Genomic DNA, 15,602 nt, shown 5'->3' on the forward strand with positions numbered 1-15,602 from the left:
TGAAATTAATCTGTTTTCTGTAGGAACTGTGTTAGGCAAAGATACGTGTTTGGTGTCAAACAAGGAACAATGAGAATTCTTGAACAATAAAGGTGAAGTTTGTGCACTATCAAACGTTTAAACAAAATGTATAGTATGATGTTTCCACTAAACGGAACACAATCAGAACTGTCAGTGGTTACTTTGACGCTTGCGGGTAAAACACACACTGTGGTTGACAGTAATGACTAGTGAGCTGTCATCTATCAATATTGATAGTAGCCTGATCAGTTTGTCTAAACGTCTTGAAAACTTGGATCTCTGAGCATTACGCATGTAAAAAAGTTTTTTCACGTAAAGGTGTGAGTTTCATTCACGACTTTGTCACTTGGGAAGAATGTTTGGCAGGTAAACAACATCACTTGCCTTTCCATGTCAGTTCGTCAAGAGCTAATGCCCCACTTGAACTGGTTCATGCAGACATCTGTGGATCCATGGAGCCGATTCACTTGAAGGAGCAAGATATTTTTTTGCTTTTGAAGGATGACTGCTCTGATTATCGCAAAGTATTCTTTATGAAACAGAAGAATTAAGTTAAAGGTGTGTTTTTGGAATTTTATTGCAAAAAACAGAGAGAAAATGATCTTAAAATTAAAGTTCTAAGGAGTGATAAAGAACAGGAGTTTGTGAATACTGACTTAGGTACTTTTTTGAGTAAAAATAACATAACCCATGAAAGAAGCGTTGTGTACACACCACAGCAAAATGGAAGAGCTGAAACGAAAGTGCTCACCTTGGATGAAGTAGCTCGTTCAATGATTTTATGAATGCCCAAATATTTCTGGACGGAAGAGGTTAACACGGCGGATTGTGTACTAAATCGAACTCGTCCAAGTCCGGTAAAAGGTAAAATTCCTTTTGAAACTTTTTACGGCAGAGACTTTCCCTTAGCAGATTGGAAATATTTGGAACCCGTGTGTTTGTCCTTGTACCCAAAGAAAAGAGACTGAAACTAGACCCCAAAAACAAGAAAGGTTTATTTATGGATTATGATAATGATGTGAAGGGATACAGATTATTTATACCTTCCACAGAGAGAACTGAAGTGCATCGAAATGTAATTTTCTTGTCACCAGCAGTATCTGAAAGGGATAAGAAAACTGATGTTCATCATAGATAAAGCTTGAAATCCAGAGGAACAGAAAGAAGTAATTAGTACTAAGGTTGTGGAGAAGGTATCAGTGAAAACAGAGACATTTCTTTTGAGGATGCAGAAGAAGATGTACTTTTTGATGACAAGAAGACATACAATCTTAGATCCAGGAGGAAAATTCAGTACTCGAATTACCTGGAGGGTTATGAGTTCGGCCTGTTGACAGCAGTGACTGATGATGACCCCAGCGCTTACGCTGAAGCAATGTCCTGTAGTGAAGCTAAAAATTGGAAAGATGCCATAGCAAGAGAGCTGCAAGCCCTGGAAGAAAACAACACATGGGATTCTGTATGTAAACCAAATGACTGTGATGTTATTGACACAAAGTTGGTTTTTAGGCGAAAAATACATGAAAAAGGTACTGTAGTTTCTTATAAAGCTCATCTTGTAGCCAAAGGTTTCCAACAAAGTTTGTCTTATTCAGAGATATACGCACCAGCAACAAAGCTAACTTCAATGACATTTTTTTTAATGAGAATATCTTTCCCATCTATCAACTGGATGTCTGTAGTGCCTTTCTCTGTGGAGAGATAGTTGGAGACTTTTAAGTTAAATTACCCACAGAACGTTGCAGTAATGAATGGTAAAGTTTGTAAACTTAGAAAGGCCCAGCCAAAAATTGGAATGCTAAGTTTCTCACAGTAATAACTGGCTTATGACTTGTAAGACATAATTTTGAGTATTACCTGTATGTAAAGACATAAAATAGCCATAAAGCATACATACTTGTTTACAATGATGATCTGTGATAGCTTCAACTTCCCAGAGTGAAACTGACAACTTAAAGCTGTTGTTCAGTGATAACTATAAAATGAAAGATTTGGGTATGATTAGGGGTATTGTTCAAAATTTAAGGAAGGGTACTATTACTATTTGTCAAAGTACCTATCTTGAAAAAGTGTTGAAAGTTTTTGATGTATTTGAACATAGTTCTGTTTCAACCCGCAAGGAGGAAAATTTTGATTGCAGTATCTTAAACGGAGCCCCCCCCCCCCCCCCCATGAACCATGGACCTTGCCGTTGGTGGGGAGGCTTGCGTGCCTCAGCGATACAGATAGCCGTACCGTAGGTGCAACCACAACGTAGGGGTATCTATTGAGAGACCAGACAAACGTGTGGTTCCTGAAGAGGGGCAGCAGCCTTTTCAGTAGTTGCAAGGGCAACAGTCTGGATCAATGACTGATCTGGCCTTGTAACACTAACCAAAACGGCCTTGCTGTGCTGGTACTGCGAAAGGCTGAAAGCAAGGGGAAACTACGGCCGTAATTTTTCCCGAGGGCATGCAGCTTTACTGTATGGTTAAATGATGATGGCGTCTTCTTGGGTAAAATATTCCGGAGGTAAAATAGTCCCCCATTCGGATCTCCGGGCGGGGACTACTCAAGAGGATGTCGTTATCAGGAGAAAGAAAACTGGCATTCTACGGATCGGAGCGTGGAATGTCAGATCCCTTAATCAGACATGTAGGTTAGAAAATTTAAAAAGGGAAATGGATAGGTTAAAGTTAGATATAGTGGGAATTAGTGAAGTTCAGTGGCAGGAGGAACAAGACTTCTGATCAGGTGACTACAGGGTTATAAACACAAAATCAAATAGGGGTAATGCAGGAGTAGGTTTAATAATGAATAGGAAAATAGGAATGCAGGTCAGCTACTACAAACAGCATAGTGAGCGAATTATTGTGGCAAAGATAGATACGAAGCCCACGCCTACCACAGTAGTACAAGTTTATATGCCAACTAGCTCTGCAGATGACGAAGAAATTGAAGAATTGTATGATGAAATAAAAGATATTATTCAGATCGTGAAGGGAGACGAAAATTTAATAGTCATGGGTGACTGGAATTCGTCAGTAGGAAAAGGGAGAGAAGGAAATGTAGTAGGTGAATGTGGATTGGGGCTAAGAAATGAAAGCCGCCTGGTAGAATTTTACACAAAGCATAAGTTAATCATAACTAACACTTGGTTCAAGAATCATAAAAGAAGGTTGTATACATGGAAGAATCCTGGAGGTACTAAAAGGTTCAAATGGTTCAAATGGCTCTGAGCACTATGGGACTTAACATCTACGGTCATCAGTCCCCTAGAACTTAGAACTATTTAAACCTAACTAACCTAAGGACAGCACACAACACCCAGCCATCACGAGGCAGAGAAAATCCCTTACCCCGCCGGGAATCGAACCTGGGAACCCGGGCGTGGGAAGCGAGAACGCTACCGCACGACCACGAGATGCGGGCTACTAAAAGGTATCAGATAGATTATATAATGGTAAGACAGAGATTTAGGAACCAGGTTTTAAATTGTAAGACATTTCCAGGAGCAGATGTGGACTCTGACCACAATCTATTGGTTATGATCTGTAGATTAAAACTGAAGAAACTGCAAAAAGGTGGGAATTTAAGGAGATGGGACCTGGATAAACTGACTAAACCAGAGTCTGTACAGAGTTTCAGGGGGAGCATAAGGGAACAATTGACAGGAATGGGGGAAAGAAATACAGTAGAAGAAGAATGGGTAGCTCTGAGGGATGAAGTAGTGAAGGCAGCAGAGGATCAAGTAGGTAAAAAGACGAGGGCTAGTAGAAATCCTTGGGTAACAGAAGATATATTGAATTTAATTGATGAAAGGAGAAAATATAAAAATGCAGTAAATGAAGCAGGCAAAAAGGAATACAAACGTCTCAAAAATGAGATTGACAGGAAGTGCAAAATGGCTAAGCAGGGATGGCTAGAGGACAAATGTAAGGACGTAGAAGCGAGTATCACTAGGGGTAAGACAGATACTGCCTACAGGAAAATTAAAGAGGCCTTTGGAGACAAGAGAACCACTTCCATGAACATCAAGAGCTCAGATGGAAACCCAGTTCTAAGCAAAGAAGGGAAAGCAGAAAGGTGGAATGAGTATATAGAGGGTCTATACAAGGGCGATGTTCTTGAGGACAATATTATGGAAATGGAAGAGGATGTAGATGAAGATGAAATGGGAGATACGATACTGCGTGAAGAGTTTGACAGAGCGCTGAAAGACCTGAGTCGAAACAAGGCCCCGGGAGTAGACAACATTCCATTAGAACTACTGATGGCATTGGGAGAGCCAGTCCTGACAAAACCCTATCATCTGGTGAGTAAGATGTATGAGACAGGCGAAATACCCTCAGACTTCAAGAAGAATATAATAATTCCAATCCCAAAGAAAGCAGGTGTTGACAGATGTGAAAATTACCGAACTATCAGTTTAATAAGTCATATCTGCAAAATACTAATGTGAATTCTTTACAGACGAATGGAAAAACTAGTAGAAGCCGACCTCTGGGAAGATCAGTTTGGATTCCGTAGAAATGTTGGAACACGTGAGGCAATACTGACCCTACGACTTATCTTAGAAGCTAGATTAAGGAAAGGCAAACCTACGTTTCTAGCATTTGTAGACTTAGAGAAAGCTTTTGACAATGTTGACTGGAATACTCTCTTTCAAATTCTGAAGGTGGCAGGGGTAAAATACAGAGAGCGAAAGGCTATTTACAATTTGTACAGAAACCAGATGGCAGTTATAAGAGTCGAGGGACATGAAAGAGAAGCAGTGGTTGGGAAGGGAGTGAGACAGGATTGTAGTCTCTCCCCGATGTTATTCAATCTGTATGTTGAGCAAGCAGTGAAGGAAACAAAAGAAAAATTCGGAGTAGGTATTAAAATCCATGGAGAAGAAATAAAAACTTTGAGGTTCGCCGATGACATTGTAGTTCTGTCAGAGACAGCAAAGGACTTGGAAGAGCAGTTGAACGGAATGGACAGTGTCTTGAAAGGAGGGTATAAGATGAACATCAACAAAAGCAAAACGAGGATAATGGAATGTAGTCGAATTAAGTCGGGTGATGCTGAGGGAATTAGATTAGGAAATGAGACACTTAAAGTAGTAAAGGAGTTTTGCTATTTGGGGAGCAAAATAACTGATGATGGTCGAAGTAGAGAGGATATAAAATGTAGACTGGCAATGGCAAGGAAAGCGTTTCTGAAGAAGAGAAATTTGTTAACATCGAGTATAGATTTAAGTGTCAGGAAGTCATTTTTGAAGGTATTTGTATGGAGTGTAGCCATGTGTGGAAGTGAAACACGGACGATAAATAGTTTGGACAAGAAGAGAATAGAAGCTTTTGAAATGTGGTGCTATAGAAGAATGCTGATGATTAGATAGGTAGATCACATAACTAATGAGGAAGTATTGAATAGGATTGGGGAGAAGAGAAGTTTGTGGCACAACTTGACTAGAAGAAGGGATCGGTTGGTAGGACATGTTCTGAGGCATCAAGGGATCACCAATTTAGTATTGGAGGACAGCGTGGAGGGTAAAAATCGTAGAGGGAGACCAAGAGATGAATACACTAAGCAGATTCAGAAGGATGTAGTTTGCGGTAGGTACTGGGAGATGAAGAAGCTTGCACGGGATAGAGTAGCATGGAGAGCTGCATCAAACCAGTCTCAGGACTGAAGACCACAACAACAACATCTTAAACGGAGAAAAACCTGAAAATGTAGACGCTGAGAAAAGGTGTAGAAAATTAGTAGGGTTACTGACATGTGCTATGTCAGGTTCCACACGAGCTACTTGCATAGCTATAAGTATTGTAATCATGTGAAAGTCTCAATTTATGGAATGCTTTGAAATGTGTCTTGGATTACATTAATGGAACCCCAAAACTGAGTCTGTTATATGCTAGTGATGAAAAGTATACTGATCCTATAATTCTTTATGTGGACTCTGATTAAGCTGGTGACAGAGCAGACAGACAGTCCACATGTGGCTCTGTTTTCAAATTTTGTGTTGTAGTGTTTTGGGGCAACTAAGGAGCAACCCACAGTGTCTCTGTCATCAACAGAATTTGAATTTATAGTCTTAAGCATGGCAACTAATGAAGACTGTTGTATCTTAGTCTTTCTTGCAGTCAAAGAGTTGTTGTGCTTTATGAAGACAATATGACAGTAATAAGTCTTTGTAAGAACCCACAGTTTCATCAATTAACTAAAGCATATAAATGTGAAAATTTTATTTGTGAGAGAGGTAGTTTTTACTAAGAAAGCCATGTTAAAGCACATTAGCACAAATGACCAACAAGCTGATGTTCTAACAAAGTTACTAGGTAAAATAAAATTTGAAAAATTTAGAGTCTTGTTAGGACTTACTTAGACTTGTAATTTGTTTTCGTAACACTGATAACTAACATTGGGAGAGGGTGTTAATGGTACAATGTTAATGCTATCTTAAAGAAGCAACACTGTTTTTCTTTGATTTGTGTTATTTTCCATTTTTAGATGCTTTGGTTTTTGCTGTTTATTCTGTTTGTATCATTGCCTGCCATTAGTTTTAAGCTGTTACACATTACAATAAACCTTGCATAAACTGGATTATTTTCGTGCTTCAGTTATCGCACCTGATCACACATATTCATAAAACTTGTAGCTTAGTTCCAATAACTGATTACAGGGTGTACAGTACCCACGTTCTTTTTGAGACAGACATAGCTTAAACATGCATTCAGTATCTTTTTAATAACAAACGCCGCACTGCAGCACTCGTCTCTAAGCACAGAGACATTGTTGTATCCATCCTGTCCTTGGAGGTAAAAATCTAACCTACTTAATACACAGAATAGATTCTAACCTAACCTAACTTCCTCGATCCGTCAGAAACCGTTGGATGAGATCGGATGCACAGTGACCAAGCTGTGAGTCGATGTTATCGGGCAACCTTTGGAGACGGCGTCTGACGACCAGTGTTGTTGCCACTGTGAACGCAGCCGAACAGTGGTTATGCAAGAATCCTGTTGTCTAACGGTTTGCAGGCATCCTTGCCTTCGCATACAGTGGTTATGCGAGAATTCTGCTGTCTATGGGTTCGCAGAAATCCTTCCACAAATCCCAGTAACCTCCATCGTTAATTTCCACTACCTGTAGTACAATACAAATGAAACAGGAGCAAATTGGCACAGGTACTAAATAACGTACACAAACACAAGTTTCTAGATTTCAACAATCGTCCATTACATACGACTATCGGTTGTAAAATGTTGGTGATTGGGACACCTGCAAAGTGCTCATACTCAAGCAGCCGTTATGGAATAACAAACGCTCAAGTGTGACTAACAGTTACTGTGAAACCTTCCGCTGAATCACGTAAAACGTTTTTCTGACACGTGCAATGAAATCACCGCTAATCCGGCACGTGCACTTCCCACAGCGACTCCTGGACACACATGCCCCACCTTCTATGTTCAAGTACTTGTGCAACCATTATCTCTCTCCCTGGAGAAACCACCCTTTCCAATTGCTATCTACATTCCACCACACATTTACCAGGGACAAGTTCCTTGACTCTGCCAAGTTTTAAACTACACCTGAGGGTTGTTGAATTACTCTGTGTTTTTTATTGTACGTTTTGGTGATAAATTACAGGTCTTTTCATCGTTGTGAAGGTACTTTCATACGAAGAAACGTAATTAAGATTATAAACAGAATAAATCGTAATTACATTATGACTCTGTAACGAGCCACCAGAGGTCACAGGTCCCTTACACCAAAATACTCAGAAAATATCCCTGAACAATCTTCGACATTTTGTCAGTGTATTTCGGGTCTATTCTGTGTAGACATATGTTTTATTTTACAACTTTTGAGCATTAGTTGTTTCTTTAGAAGTTTCTCTACAAAAACTGTAGAGGACATGAACGATAACTGTTTACAGTGTACCAGAGTGGCATAGGGAAAGTCAAGAGGAACAGTTTGATACAGGACATTTGTGGTCAATCACACCAAGAAACTCCCTCAAAGGTTCGAACTCAGGGGGTTGCAATAAACGCTGCGCAGAAGCATACGCTTTTCTGCCATTGTGCGCATGACGTCAGAGTGGAACACTTCGCTCACGTATGTGTTCTTTGGAGGCTATGCGACTGTCAGTGTACTGAACAATCTCAACGCAGTGGAGGCTTCAAAGTTCGTCTTCTCGAGGTTTGTTGTGGGTGCATATTCTGGTACATTTTCGTATTTTTCTTAAGCTTGGGTTTCCAAGGTTGATTTTCGGAGGCTGTCATTTCTCGACTCTGATTTCTTCTCCCGTGTAAAAAATACGCAAAAAGAACAAAGTGTTTATATGCTTGATGAATGATAAAAGTGGAATAAAAATTAAAAAATAGAAAGTACCTGAAGCGGAAATAAAGTCTGAATTCCTCCTGGCGCTCTCTATCATTTTTCTTCATCGTGGCTTCATGCTCTGAACAAAGCAGACGTGTGTGTGTCTTGTCTCACATAAAAAATTGGATTTTCGCTCCGCTAAGAATGTCTCCTGAAAATAATATCATCCTGAAATATAAAATCTTCTGTGTGCTTAAATTTCCGGAGGAAATCTGAGAAACAACAACCTTCTTCTTCATCACAATGAAATTAAATTCTTCTTAATTCTGAGTCTCGAAAATTAAAATTCTTTCCTGAACGACAGGAACTAACTGCAAACTGAAGTATGTTCCGAGAAGCACTTTATCCGAAGTCAGCGATTCCTTCCCTAGGGCGTCGATAGAATCACTTGAAGGAAATTTTGAAATTTTTTCTTAAACCGGTAGCCAAACCAATGTTTAGTTCCCCATTGGTGATTGAACAGATACATGCGGAAGTCTAGGACATCAGGAGTACTGATGGTGAACTTGTAGTATACAAAATGACCCGGGAGCCATATATAGCTGTTGTATAGTGCGTGCAGAATACCGTGCCCGGTGGATGCGCAGAGCCGCTCGGAGTGGCCGTGCGGTTTGAGGTGCTATGTCGCGGATGGCGCGGCCCCTCCCGCCGGAGGTTCGAGTCCTCCCTCGGTCAGAGGTGTGTGTGTTGTTCTTAGCATAAGTTAGTTTAAGTAGTGTGTAAGACTAGGGACCGATGACATCAGCAGCTTGGTCCCTGAGGAATTCACACACATTTGAACACATTTGGATACGCAGAATGGACTGTGCGGCTAGTCCCGGCGGAGGTTCGAGTCCTCCCTCGGGCATGGGTATGTGTGTTTGTCCTTAGGATGATTTAGGTTAAGTAGTGTGTAAGCTTACGGACTAATGACCTTAGCAGCTAAGTCCCATAAGATTTCACACACATTTTAACATTTGATGCGCAGAGCACGGGGCACGCATGAGGAGAGCGGTAGTGGTGGGGTTGCGGGTTGGCGCTGTAGGCGAAATGCTGTTCTAAACTGAAGCCTACGCTCACTTTTTTTTTTGTAAATATTAAGTGGAACCCCTTCACGCCGACACTTGCATGGTCACCATTCAAAAAGGTCTGTCTCCTTTGCTATGGTTAGTATCTAAAAAGAATTTCGAAGAAAATGCAGCGTTTTACTTTCGCCTGGATTGTTAACCATTTGTAACTTTCAGAGAAGTGTCGCAAGTGGGAATTTTGAGTAAAACCAACACATTTCTCTTGTTGTCATGTTAAAATTTGCTTCTTTTGCCAAAATTCATCGGAGTTTACTCTGTCTCACCTCACTAACATGTGGTACAGACGCAATTTGCGAGAGAATTCTGAAACAGTGGTTTAGTGAGTTTATTGAGGAACTGCAGAACAGTAAGATCATTATCTTATGAAAAAGCACATCTTTGGTTCACTTGTGTTGTTCCAAATCTCATAGCATTTTTCATTTCATCAGCTATCGATGGCCCTTAAAAATTACATTCTTCCATCGAAAAAGTCTATAGTTACTGGAATAGCACAGTAGCTTGTAAAGTTTTGCATAACAACCATCCGGCAAAATACTCTCCTCTTTGTGTGCTATCATTTACCAAAGTCTCGTTTCGATATCTCAGACCGTTTATGAAATACGAGGAATGTTGTGGATATTTCACTCTGGCTTCCTCCTTGACACGGTGCGATTGAAAATGAGTGAGCTACGTCAGATCAATTTTCTCGAGGTTGGTGCCAGATAGAGACCTTCCCCAAGTCTAAAAAAAAAAAAAATCAATATCTTCGCGAAATTTCATACACACTAACGTATTACACTACTGGCCATTAAAATTGCTACACCAAGAAGAAATGCAGATGATAAACGGGTATTCATTGGACAAATATATTATACTAGAACTGACATGTGATTACATTTTCACGCAATTCGGTGCATAGATCCTGAGAAATCAGTACCCAGAACAACCACCTCTGGCCGTAATAACGGCCTTGATACGCCTGGACATTGAGTAAAACAGAGCTTGGTTGGCGTGTACAGGTACAGCTGGCCATGCAGCCTCAACACGATGCCACAGTTCATCAAGAGTAGTGACTGGCGTATTGCGACGATCCAGTTACTCGGCCACCATTGACCAGACGTTTTCAATTGGTGAGAGATCTGGAGTATGTGCTGGCTAGGGCAGCAGTCGAACATTTTCTGTATCCAGAAAGCCCTGTACAGGACCTGCAACATGCAGTCGGGCATTATCCTGCTGAAATGTAGGGTTTCACAGGGATCGAATGAAGGGTAGGGCCACGGGTCGTAACACATCTGAAATGTAACGTCCACTGTTCAAAGTGCCGTCAATACGAACAAGAGGTGACCGAGACGTGTAACCAATAGCACCCATACCATCACGCCAGGTGATACGCCAGTATGGCGATGACGAATACACGCTTCCAATGTGCGTTCACCGCGATGTCGCCAAACACGGATGCGACCATCATGATGCTGTAAACAGAACATGGATTCATCCGAAAAAATGACGTTTTGCCATTCGTGCACACAGATTCTTCGTTGAGTACACCATCGCAGGCGCTCCTGTCTGTGATGCAGCGTCAAGGATAACCGTAGCCATGGTATCCGAGCTGATAGTCCATGTTGCTGCAAACGTCGTCGAACTGATCGTGCAGATGGTTGTTGTCTTGCAAACGTCCCCATCTGTGGACTAAGGGATCGAGACGTGGCGGCGCGATCCGTTACAGCCATGCGAATAAGATGCCTGTCATCTAGACTGCTAGTGATACGAGGCCGTTGGGCTCCAGCACGGCGTTCCGTATTACCCTCCTGAACCCACCGATTCCATTGGATCTCGACCAACGCGAGCAGTAATGTCGCGATACGATAAACCGCAATCGCGATGGGCTACAGTCCGACCTTTATCAAAGTCGGAAACGTGATGGTACGCATTTCTCCTCCTTACACGAGGCATCACAACAACGTTTCACCAGGCAACGCCGGTCAACTGCTGTTTGTGTACGAGAAATCGGTTGGAAACTTTCCTCATGTCAGCACGTTGTAGGTGTCGCCACCGGCGCCAACCTTGTGTGAATGCTCTGAAAAGCTAATCATTTGCATATCACAGCATCTTCATCCTGTCGGTTAAATTTCGCGTCTGTAGCATGTCATCTTCGTGGTATAGTAATCTTAATGGCCAGTAGTGTGATAGATTCAGCCTGACCAACTGTCAGGATGGCAGATTTACTGGTGTTTAAAGAGCGCTACTGCTCTTTGGTAATCCTCTAGAATAAGCTTCGCCTCATCGATATCTCAAACATTATTGAGGAGCACGCTGACATCGTGCTTGGACCACAGATTTTATGTCGTAAAATTGGAATCCAGATGTAGTTTGCACAACAAAAGGCTCTGTGAGTATTGCGTAGACCGTCGTTGAGAGAGAGCAACCTTGTTTTATTCCTCTGGAGAGTGGCATGTGCCCTGTCAGGGTTCCATTTATCACAAACCGCGTCCTCCTTCCCTGTACGCAGTTTTTAACATGATGCACAAAGTTATATCTGAAGGTCATTGTTTCTATTATTTTGTTAAGATAGGCGTAATCTTCTGTAGCATAAGCTTTTTAAAAGTCGACGAAAGCTAGGCCATGTGAGTGTTTGTCGTGCAGGTAAGTGTGACGAGATCTCTGCTCAGCGCCATAGACCGGGCTCGGATCACACTCAACTGATGTAAGTTTTCGAGTGGCCATAGTCGTGCATTGAGAGCGCGTGTCAGAAGCTTAAAATCTGCGTTGAGCAAAGTATGCGGCCAGTAATGTTTGACAGTTTTCGTCTTGGGTCTTTTTAGGTATTAACACAGTGGTCCCCTTTGTATCCTCCCCACAGTAAAAATAATTATTATAACCTCCAAACAGTAAAAAATATTTATATCATTCACATTCAGTGTAACCTCTAAAGAGAAAAAAATATAAATAATTATAGCATTCATTCACATTCAATGTAACCTTCCAACAGTTTATTATTCCGTAACCTTGCAATAATAACGTGACTAACCTCTCAATAAAATTGTGGGTCACTTATAACCTTTCAATAATTGACTGTGAATTTAAACTGGTAAATTTTGGACGTCAGCAGTGCTGCGTCATGGCCCTGAAAGATCTTGCTGAATAAATTGAAAATTCTTACCTCAATGAAGTCCCCGGATAACGCATATATATCGGCTCTTATAATAAATTTTTCTGGCATAGCCCCATGCAATGCTGTCCGATAGATTGTCATGTATAAAAGGAAACCACTGATTTTTCTTTACAATAATCGGGATGAGCATGGATTGGAAAAATTAGTAAATTCTTTAAATTGAGATGAATGATTGTCAAAAGTTAATCTTTTATAAGAAATATTATTATTAAGATTTTTTAAAAACATTTACATGGGACTTGATATAACAATTGTACATATGCGCGGGGTGCTTTTACCTTATCCTACATCGCTCAGGCACCGCCATCGCTCCCCACGACCGGCCCAGCCAACTTCATACACAAGACTGCTAGCAACTACTTACTCCCACTGCCACACAGTTCCTAATGCTGACAACACTGCTCTCTGGTCTGAGATTCTCTCATAGCGTACATATCGCAGGCAGCGCGTGAGCAATCCATCGAAATTACATCTGCTCGAGTGCTCTAGCAAAAAATTCCTTAGCCATGGCCCTCTTACACCTTGGTGAAAGAAGAGGGTAGAAAAATCCCACGAAGTATTTCATTGTACACCTCTATAAGCCTATCTTCTATTATGTGCCAGTATTTTATGTAATATTCGAAAGACCACCTGTCCATACCTGGAGATTTATTGTGCGGCGCGGCCTTGAGTTCACCTGTATGTTCTTCGTTAATGAATGGGGAGAGCAGATCCTGATTTTGATCTCCAGTGATTTTGCATGGCGGGGGTCCAGTTTGATACCATTCCACCACCTTCTCGTGCCATACATATGCGCTGTTGTAAAGTGCAGCAAAGTAGTTGGTAACATAGGGTTTAATATCCCGTTGCTGGATATAAGAAATTCCATTGTCATCTTGTAAGCTGTCTATAAGTTTCCTGTGCGCCATATGCAACTGTCTCACAATGTGAAAAATAGAGATCTTTTATTGGGGCAGCTTAATGAAGCCGCATGCGTGGATCTGGTGGCCAGCAGCAGATTGTCCCATCAAGGTTGTAATTTTGGCTTGTGCGCGCTGTATCTGCAGTACATTATTCAGCAGCTGATTTGGTCTTTGTATAGCTCTCCTCATGTGCTCTGATTCTAGCATGATGTTTGATGCAGTTAATGAGTTTCCCCTTAGCATAAAGCGTTCACAATTGAACCCCCCGTGGGATACTTCGATCTGTGCGAGGAAACATTTCGTCATAATGATTTAATTTCACCGTCTAAAATTTCATGCTGTAAGAGGCTACTGTTGAGTTGCCATCGACCTGAGCCTTTGTAAACTTGCTGAGGATTGTGATTAATAGCCGGCCGCTGTGGCCGAGTGGTTCTAGGCATTTCAGTCTGGAACAGTGCGACCGCTACGGTCGCAGGTTCGAATTCTGCCTCGCGCATGGATGTGTGTGATGCCCTTAGGTTAGTTAGGCTTAAGTAGTTCTAAGTTCTAGGGAACTGATGACCTCAAATGTTACGTCGCATAGAGCTCAAAGCCATTTGAACTATTTTTTGTGATTAATATGAATGTGGTAAGCGATATGATTCATAAAGTTGACAGGCGAATATTCACAGTTCCACACCTTTGCCAAGAGAGCTTGTTGCACGTATATTCGATCAACGCTACTTGCTGACGGCAATGTAAAATGCGTATAAACGACCTTGTATGAGTGGGAGTGGAACCACACGTCTGCTAACTGTAGTTCTGTTGTTAACGTTTGCAACTCCTGACAGAGGTTAAAATTCGTCGTTTGGCAGGTGCGACGCAAAACACTGTTGAAGTCGTCTCTCATAACAATACGCAACCGAAGTCAGTAACCAAAGTCGGTATCTCTTCGGTGTAAAACTCTCCCCTCGCTGCTCGTGTGATAGAACCAGAAGGTGCACAGACAGTGAGGAGGGCCACGGTGCCTCGTCCAGTTGGTAAGGTGGAAACCATTCAGCTACCGTGCCAATATGCGAAGTGCTCCTCGAAAATCTTCATACTATATACGGAAATCTTTAGAGAGCGTTTTACCTTTTCCAGTGGCCCACTCAGCGAAATATTTTAGGAACTTGAAAGGGGCGTCTGCCTGCTTATACTCAAATAGTGTGAGCCAAATCGCTGAGCCTCTTCCCATGCCCTCCTTTAGTTTATATTTGAAGTAGAGCTACCTAACTCTTTAAATCTCCATTTATCCTCTAAAGATCTACTGGAAAAGATCCTCCTTTGGTTGGTTGGTTGTTTCGGGGAAGGAGACCAGACAGCGAGGTCATCGATCTCATCGGATTAGGGAAGGACGGAGAAGGAAGTCGGCCGTGCCCTTTGAAAGGAACCATCCCGGCATTTGCCTGGAGCGATTTAGGGAAAACACTTTCATACTAAATTTCCTTGTATACTCGCATTTTTTAATCACCATTTATAGCCTTTTGACTTTCAGTGGTAATAATTGTAACTAAATTGAATATATTAATTTTACGTATGTAAACTGAATTGTTTAAATATATTTAAATTTTATAATTAACAATTTAGTAGTGCAAAGAAAAAATAAATTATACAATACGTTACACTCATTTTCAAAGAGAGATTCTGACTTCGTGCTATAAGCAACGTAGCACTCATAGTGCCGGAAGGGATGACGGCACATTAGAGCATGTGCAGTCGAAAACGGACAACTGTGTCTCTTCTCTGAGTCGATTATAGTGCAGCTGATCATCATTTCAGCACTCGACGCTGGTTTCTAGCTATCAGGAGAGAGCAGTACAAAATATGTTTTTAACCAATTTATTTGCGTACCAGCATGCATTTGAAGAGAAGTGGCGTAATTTTAGCGTGATTTCCGGCTCACGTTTGAAGAGAAATGACAATTTTAGTGCAATATTCTTAGTGTGCTGCAGCATATTAGCAAATGACAACCAACTGCCACTGGTAAAACTTATCCATACTGCTGTGTATCACTGCTTAAGTACAACTAACATTGCTGGTGAAACAAACCCAAGACAGAATTGATACTACTGAATGAAAACTTGG

At 41.3% G+C, this 15,602-nt stretch overlaps 1 protein-coding gene across 1 annotated transcript in view; it reads left to right on the forward strand.

The window, feature by feature from the left end:
• LOC124795855 (major facilitator superfamily domain-containing protein 6) overlaps positions 1-15,602 on the forward strand; it is a 416,563-nt gene that overhangs the window by 15,706 nt on the left and 385,255 nt on the right. The window contains exon 2 of the mRNA XM_047259937.1: positions 1,254-1,518. Within this exon, the coding sequence (XP_047115893.1) occupies positions 1,254-1,518 (265 nt within the window). The remainder of the gene's footprint in view (positions 1-1,253; positions 1,519-15,602) is intronic.

This window comes from Schistocerca piceifrons, chromosome 4 (genome assembly GCF_021461385.2).
Source record: "Schistocerca piceifrons isolate TAMUIC-IGC-003096 chromosome 4, iqSchPice1.1, whole genome shotgun sequence".
In the NCBI taxonomy this organism is placed as follows: Eukaryota; Metazoa; Arthropoda; class Insecta; order Orthoptera; family Acrididae; genus Schistocerca; species Schistocerca piceifrons.